Here is an 8,192-nt window from a genome sequence, read left to right as displayed (position 1 = left end):
CCCCGAAGAGCTTAGTGCCACCCCATCCCGCCCTTGCCCCGCATGCAGATCTGGGGGCACACGCCCCCCCAGTGCCCTCCCAGGGTACGTGCAGAGCCTCGCCCCTGAACAAGCTGCTCGTGGCTCTGTTCCTTGCTCCACCCCGGCTGTGTAGCACCTGCCCCTACCCCAGCCCCACTCCCTCTCTCCCTTGCCGCAGGAGCCTCTGTCTGCCCCCACCCAACAGACTTACCAGCTGGATGGCACTTGCCATGCTGGCTGGTTGCATATTGGATTGGTATCGGCTTATATGGCTCGTTAAAAATTGGCCATTGGTATCGGTCCAAAAATTCTCTGGCTGTGCACTCGATGCTAGAGATTCGTTCAGAGAAGTATCCTACTACAGAATCTTAAATCCTCATTTAAATCTGTTGAGGTTTGCATTGGACTCCGTGTCTGATAGATTATTATATTTTTCTTGTACACTGCATGTCTTGTTTTGGATAGGCAGAATGTAGAAAAAAATTATTTTGATTCCGAGTCATAGCTAACTGTGCAGCAGCTCACTTCCTTCTCTAGGACAAGTAAAATGGTTAGGGGCCTGGGACACATTACTTATGAGGAGAGGCTAAGGGAACTGACCTTATTTAGTCTGGAGAAGAGGAGACTGAGGGTGGATTTAATAATGGCCTTCAACTACCTGAAGGGTGGTTCCAAAAAGGATGGAGTTAGACTGTTCTCAGTGGTGGTAGGTGACAGAACAAGGAGCAATGGTCTCAAGGTGCAACAAGGATATTAAGTTGGGTATTGGGAAAAACTTTCTCACTAAGAGGGTAAAGACACTGGAACAGATTACCCAGAGAGGCTGTGGATTCTCCATCCTTGATTGGTCTCAAAAACCTCCAAGTCTTTGTCTAGTTGGTAGAGGTGCACATTGGTCCCATGTTGTATCAGCACCAATGCAAAGAAAATTGACATAATCAGCTTTTTTCACTGATGTGGCTGATAATGTTGTCGATTAAATGCCCCGTGCATGCACTCAGCCGCAGTGTGGCATGCAGGCAACCAGGAGCGCAGCCCCAGCAGTGTGGAGAGCAGCATGCGGCTGGTAAGTCTATTGTTGGGGGAGGGAAGAGGTATGTGTAGTGGGGTTAGGGGCAGGCCCTGCAAGCCAGGACCAGGCACAGGACGGAACCGCACCTTGTTAGGGCGGCTTCCGCTGCTACGCACATCCTGGGAAGGAGTCCCTTGGTCTGTGCCTGGGAGATACTGGGTTCTTCCCCTGGCACACTGTAGGCAGCCCACCCTCGCCTATACACAGATCTAGGGGCACATGCACCCCTGCATGCCCTCCCTCAGTGTGCATAACAGTGGAAGCTGCTCCCTGTGCCCCCCAAGATGAGTCATGGCTCTGTCCTGTGCCCCACCCCAGCTGGGCAGCTCCTACCCCTGCCCCAGTCCCACTCCCTCCCTCACTAGGATGACCTCAATCTGCCCCACACCCCTTCCCTACCTCTTCACTTCTTCCCCCACAACAGACTTATCAGCTGGGCGCTTTTCTCCAAGCTGCTGGGCTGCTCATTGACAATCTAATCAGTATCAGCTGATTATGGCTCGTTAAAAATCGCCCATCGGTATTGTCCAAAAAAACCTCTATCTGTGCACCCCTATTTGGTCCGGATGATCTAGTTGGAGATGGTTCTGCTTTGAGCAGGGGGTTGAACTAAATGACCTCCTGAGGTCCCTTCCAACCCTATATTTTTTATGATTCCAATTCAGTGGCTGCTTCGGGCACAAGCTATAATGTTAACCCTCTCAAAACCACTAAGGAATTGGAAACTATTTGTCAAAGCTGCCACCAATTTCTTAGTGGCTGTGGGAAGGTTAACATTGCCTCTCCACTACTGCTACTTGCTGGCAACAGGAAGGTAACAGTCATTTTGGCATCTTGATGCTTCTGGTTTCCACCCCCCCCCCCCCCCTTTTCTAGTCCAGCAAAGAAAAATCAGCTTCCACAGTTAAGACGCACCCCAAATCATGGTAGGCTGTCTTTTGGAGGGAGAGGGATGCAGAGGCATATGTGGTATATGAGTAAATATATTTTGAAGAAAAGTTTAATAATGCTCTAGCTGTTGCATATTGTTGTTGTCGTTGTTATTATTGTTATTATTTACCTGCATTTACTACCGCTTCTATTTATTGGGTGGTCCTTAGGAAAAGAAGCCAGATTTTTTTTGTTCGTTTTCCTATATACTTACTTGAGTCTTTATTTCTATAGTTTATGATGAGAAGAAGAAATGTCTCTATGGACAACTGAAAAAATACCCAGAGAAACTAATCATCTACTCTAAAGATTTTAGAGTATTTCACTTCTGTCTGAGATGCACAAAGGAAGAGGAAGTAAAAAGGGTAAATATAGCATTACACACCTGATCGTAACAGTTTAACACCTACCTTTAGAGTTTTAGATATAACAAGATAAGTGTAGAAATTCATTTTTCTTTTTAAGAAATGGAAGGCTGGCTTTAGAAGTTATGCTCACACTTTTGAAATTGTCTTGCTTCTGAATAAGACTCGCTTTTGCTATTGGAAAGATGGTAATGGGAGGTTCTCTCCCATTGCCTTGCTTAACTAGTTGCTTTTGGGGTTTTAAACAAACTTTATTGTTTCATATAATCATTAGGGCTGTGCTAAATGATTGTTTCATTTCAGTTTTGGGTTCAGCATTTTGGAGGGACAGCAATTCATTTTGGTGTTTTGGATCACTGTCCTGTTCTGTTTCAGCCGAATCTGTTTCGCTGTTTCAGTGCTGTTTTGTTGTTTCAGCCATAGGCTATAATGCCTATAACTAAAATGCCTATAACTTTGTCATTTCTTGCCTGATTCAAATTAAAATTGCGGGGATAGTAGCCCTTTCTGAGGGCATGAAGCCTGTTAAGGTTCAAGGAGATGCATGTAGGGGTTTTTATGAAACTGCACCTCAAACTCTTCAAACCAAAACTAGTATCACTTGCTGGCAGTGGCAGCATGCTGTCATCCTGCGCACAGATCCGGGGGCCCATGCGCCGCAGGAAGAGTCCAGCACAGCCCCGCAGCCTTGCAGGGGGGCGTGAACCCCCGGATCTGCGTGCAGGATGGCAGCAGGCTGCCACTGCTGGCTGAGGCCAGTGCCAGCACTGGGTTTTTAATGGCACTCGGTGCAGGCTGCGCCGGGCAGACTTGGATGCTGGTGCTGGCCCCAGCTGGCAGTGGCAGCATGCTGCCATCCGTATGCTTCACATCCAGTGAGTGCAGAACTTAACAAAAAAACAAACAAACCCCAAAACCCTGCACTCACTGGGTGCGGCAGTGGCAGTTGGGGGCTTGTGGCAGAGCCCTGCCATGCAGTGGGGGCAGCGGGGATTCCCCCCCCGCCTGGCACCCATGCGGCAGCTACCCCATGGCATGGGTGCGTTGCGGCTCAGCAGGGCACTGTGTGCTGTCTTGGACCCAGGACAGCTCCACCTGTCAACCAGAGCTCCCTGTTCGATTCGTCAGTTCTCTGATCATTCCCCCAGCTGTTCCTGGGGGGTGCAGCCCCCCAGATCTGGGCACAGGCCCCCAGATGTGGGGTTTAAGCAGGCTGCTGCTGCTGCTGGCTGGGGAAATAGCTCGGAGCTGCCACCATCCCCAGCTGGCAGTGGCAGCCTGCTCTCATTCTGCGTGCAGATCAGGAACCCATGCTGTCTGGCAAGAGCTGGAGGAAAGATCAGGGAGCTGGGGAATTGAACCGGGGACTGAGGGAACATTCAAGGACTTGACCACTTCCCCCCCAGCTCTTCCTGGGGGGCACAGGCTCCCAGATCTGCATGCTGGGTTTCAGCAGGCTGCCGCTGCAGGCTGGGGCTAGCAGCAGCACCACAGTCTTCCCAGTGTTCGGTGCGAGCTGCGCTGAGCAGCTTCTGCTGTCCCCAGCCTTCAACAGCAGCCTGCTGAAACCCCGTGTGCAGATCTGGAGGTTCACCCCTCCACCTGCCACCGGGAAGAGCTGGGGAATCGAACCAGGAGCAGAATGTCAATATCAAAGCAGTCCTTCCTGCCCTCCTCCCTCCCTCCCTCCTCCCTTAGTTTTTATTTCCCTGCAAGCCTGGCTCTGAAACACTGAAATACTCCGAAACGTTTTGGAGCCTCCCATTTAGTTTCAGATTCGGTGTTTGGGGCACTGAAACAGCCTGAAACACCTCCAAAACAAAAGAGCTGCCAAAATTTTGCACAGCCCTAATAGTCATGTAACAGCCAGTGAATCTGAGCTCATACTGTCAAAAGAGCTTGGGAGGACTGTATCAATTGCTCGAGTCCTTGAAGTATGCGGTCTTGGATTGTGCTATAGGTATGCAACACGCTTACCTTTATTGTTATCCTGATTATATGTTGGCTTCTATTATAAATATAATATTTTGATAATTGGACATGCAAATTATTTCATTTGACACTGAAGGATAAATTTGGATATTTTCCTTTTTGAAAGGAGAAGGAATTTGAAAATGATTAGCTAAAAACTACAGGAACAAATTAGTTTTGAAGTTAGGCTTAAATGCACTTTCTAAGTTTTAGCACCTGTTGAATTTTGTCTTTCATATTGATCTGGTTACTTGTAGTATCTTACAAGAGGCTTTTCCAGAGTTGCAGTATGAAATCAGGTTCTTAAGAATTAATCATTTTGACTCCTATCTGTGTTGGTTCACAAGATAATTGGTTGTGCAGGACCTTCAGTTCTAACCCTTAAGCTAAACTGAGAGAGTGTTCACCAAAAAAGTGGTATAGTCACAATGTCCAAATTTGGTGGAATACAGACAAGCGAAGTGACTAGGCAGCATAATCAACACACACATGCTGTTCCCTTTATTGTTTGCAGCTACTATTAATACTAAAAGCTGAAACATACTGAAGTAATAGAGTAACAGTACATTTAGTGGTGAAGGGACAACTAAAAAAAGGCAGACTTCTAGTCAAGTCTGAAATATAGCTTAACTCTTAATGTATCTACAAAAGTGAATCCTGACCCAGTGGCTCGATCTGCATTGGGTCATGTGATGGCTTCTGGATTACCCTTTAAATTTAGGGCCAGACATAGTCCCTGGAAACCTGCATAGGCAAACTATTAAATTAAGTTTTGTATGCTTTATTTTGAACCTTAACAAAGTGGCGGTTTCAAAATGTTTAATTTAGTTTCCATCTACACATGCATTAATGTGCTTTAGTTAATATGCATTAAATCTAGTACCTCCATTGTGAGGTACTAGGAAAATGCGCATTAGCCTGTCTTAATGCACATTAACTTAAAAGCAAGGTTAAGTGACACTTAATGCACATTAGCTTATTTTAATGCACATTTACTGAAAAGCATGTTTTAGTAGTGCTTTAATGTGCATTAAAATAGGCTAATATGTTAAAGCACACATGCAGATGAGCCCCAAGGTTTCGTATTGGAGACTTGGCTCTTCTTTACATTAACAGTCTTTTAATAGTCTAGGATATGCTTGTATTAATTTGTTGGTCCTTTCATAGATCGTCAGTGGCATAGTACATCATAGCCAGACTCCTAAACTACTTAAACGCTTGTTTCTGTTCTCTTATGCATCAGCTGCACCAAACAGTCCAGGTAAACCTCAATTTTATACTTTTAGTACGTGTTAATTGTCAAATATGGTCACCCTGTTCCCAGCCTGCACCTGTGTTTAGTACCCACAAATATGATAGGTACTTGAATCTTCCAGATTTGGTAGCTGTCGAGCCTTTGAAAGGGACACTTTACACAAGCTTGCTGATGAAATGTCTAAACTTGTCAGTTGAATGCCCCAGTGAACTTTTATTGTAGTTTAGATGTAATATAAAACCTCAAATAAAATTTTGAGCCCAGAGAAGAATTACTAGATTCAATATGCAGGGGTGTAGGTTGTAGCCGTGTTGGTCTAAGGACATAAACAGACAAGGTTCCTCGGGTGAATTTGATATCTTTTATTAGACCAACCCAAATAGTTGGAGAATAGTTATTAAGCAAGGTTTTTTAACTCGAAAGCTTGCTTAATAACTATTCTCCAACTATTTGGTTTGGTCTAATAAAAGATATCAAATTCACCCAAGGAACCTTGTCTGCCTAGATTCAATATGCACATTATCAGCTTGTGGAAGTTTTGGATGTGCCTTATGAAACTACTTCCTGACGCACAAAATATTTCTAGTTGTTTTGTTTGTTCTTTTTTTTTCCCTTTTCCCTTTAATTCTTCTGCTTTCTATTCTGGTTTTATGTTGCCAGAGGGTGAACATAACTTCCTACTTTTTGCTCTTTTTGCCCCCCCAAACCCACCCCCAGCAAAAATAGTAACTTCAAAATTCTGTAAATCAAGCAGGCTTTACCTGGTGAAATTATGCAAACTAATTTGCCTAAACTTCCTACTTAGCCATATCTAAATAATGTACGGTAGCTTGAAGTATTATATTTTTAGTTTAAAAAATCACTGTGGACAATTTCTTAAATTGGTATTTTAGTAGGAATATAGCTGCTTTTGATAGTGCTGTTCAAATTAGGGTGGCAAGACTTATTTGGAAAAATGTTACAGAATTAACATACCATAAAAAAACCCAACATTTTTATTATAACATACCATAACATACCATAAAAAAATGCATCTCTTACTGTAACTGCCATGTTCTTTATTTTGGCTCTTCACACTATATAATAAGAACTGAGGGTAAAAATTATTTTCTTTGTATACCTAAACACTTGGTTATGCACATAGTGTGTGTCCTTCATTTTTTAACTTTGCCATAAGCATCCCTAGCTACAGCAGTCTCTTCAGCGTAGCTTAATATTTATCTTTAAATTTGTTCTTGCTATTGTACATTCCACTGAAGTTCTTGCTGTCTTGATAAGCACTTCATTTAGCCCATAATTACTGATATTGTTCTGAATTTTGTGGTTTTTCACCCTGGGAAGCTGCTACATAATTGACTTTTTGCCAGGCTTGTGCTCCAGAATCCAGACTCCCACTTAAAGCTTCAAGAAGGAGTCCAGTGTATCCATGCTCAGTTCCTCTTGGACACCTGATGAAACCGTGTTCTCTAGAGTTTGCTGTAAATGTGAGCACAGCAGAAAAGCAAACACATACTAAATTAGCACAGAGGCTACTATACTCATTGTATACGCTTTCATATTTAATGAAACCACATAGTCGGTTTCCAGTCAGCTGCATCGGGGTGTGAGGGAGTTAACTGCAGAGTACGTGGAAGGTTTTGAGCTAATCTTAACTGAAAGGAAGTTCTATAATAACTTAATGTGCAGCAGGATTTGAAAATCACTTGTCAAAGCTCCAGCAGTAGTTAAATGAAGGCCAAGTAAGATGGGACAGAAACATAGAATCTTCTGGACAAAAGTGTTTTACCTTGATGTGCTCAAACTATTCTGAATGTGGAGTGGTTCTATTTATGCATGGATTAAAGTGGGTTTCCTACAATACCATAAAGAACCTTGCCCAAAGACCCTTGCCTTTCTTACAATAGGAACTTTGCTACCCTTTAAAGAGGCTTTCTTGGAGACTTGGCAATGCTATTTTTTCTAATCTAATGGTTTTCTGACAGATGCAAAAAACAGAACTGTAATGTTTGATACTTTTAAAGACTGGCATGAGGAGCTGGAAAGGACCAAGGGGAATGTGAAATATGAAGTAGTGAGTGTCAATGAAGGCTACAGAGTCTCTGAAAAGTAAGTTTGCCCACTGAAATATTTGCATAACTTTCTGTAGTAATTGTTAACATTAGCATCAATTACTTTAAGTTTATACATGTTAAAGAGCTCTTGTCAGCATAAACTGTATCTGCAATAGGGGGAGTTTGGTATAGTTTTACAAGTGACCCCTCCATGTTGGAAAAAAAAATCTTATTTTCAAGTAGTGAGCCTTTTGTGTTGGGATCCAGCTACTTTAAGGATTTCATGGAACTCATGACAGCATACAAGTGTAAAGTGTCATATGAACAAGAAATGAATACCTTGTCCAGTTGAAATAAATGCTTAACTCAATCTTGCAGTAGCCAGAATTTTTTTCCTTGGTACCACTGAAGTGTTAACTGTAGGTAGTTTTCAGCATTATACAAAGAACATGATGGCTACTGTAGAGTTCTTAACTACAAGGAACATTTTTTCCTTTTTTTTTTTTCCTTTTTTTTTTTTTTAGATT

General features: G+C 43.2%; 1 protein-coding gene across 1 annotated transcript in view; it reads left to right on the top strand.

Annotated features, from left to right (window-relative positions):
* The window catches only part of MTMR12 (myotubularin related protein 12), a 45,431-nt gene that overhangs the window by 4,581 nt on the left and 32,658 nt on the right, over nt 1-8,192 (top strand). The window contains exons 5-7 of the mRNA XM_025198481.1: nt 2,258-2,388; nt 5,527-5,620; nt 7,597-7,720. Coding sequence (XP_025054266.1) covers nt 2,258-2,388; nt 5,527-5,620; nt 7,597-7,720 — 349 coding nt within the window. The remainder of the gene's footprint in view (nt 1-2,257; nt 2,389-5,526; nt 5,621-7,596; nt 7,721-8,192) is intronic.

Source organism: Alligator sinensis, unplaced genomic scaffold (assembly GCF_000455745.1).
Source record: "Alligator sinensis unplaced genomic scaffold, ASM45574v1 scaffold347_1, whole genome shotgun sequence".
Taxonomy (NCBI): Eukaryota; Metazoa; Chordata; order Crocodylia; family Alligatoridae; genus Alligator; species Alligator sinensis.
The sequence above is the reverse complement of the archived record's forward strand: the minus strand, read 5'-3'. Positions and strand labels throughout refer to the sequence as shown.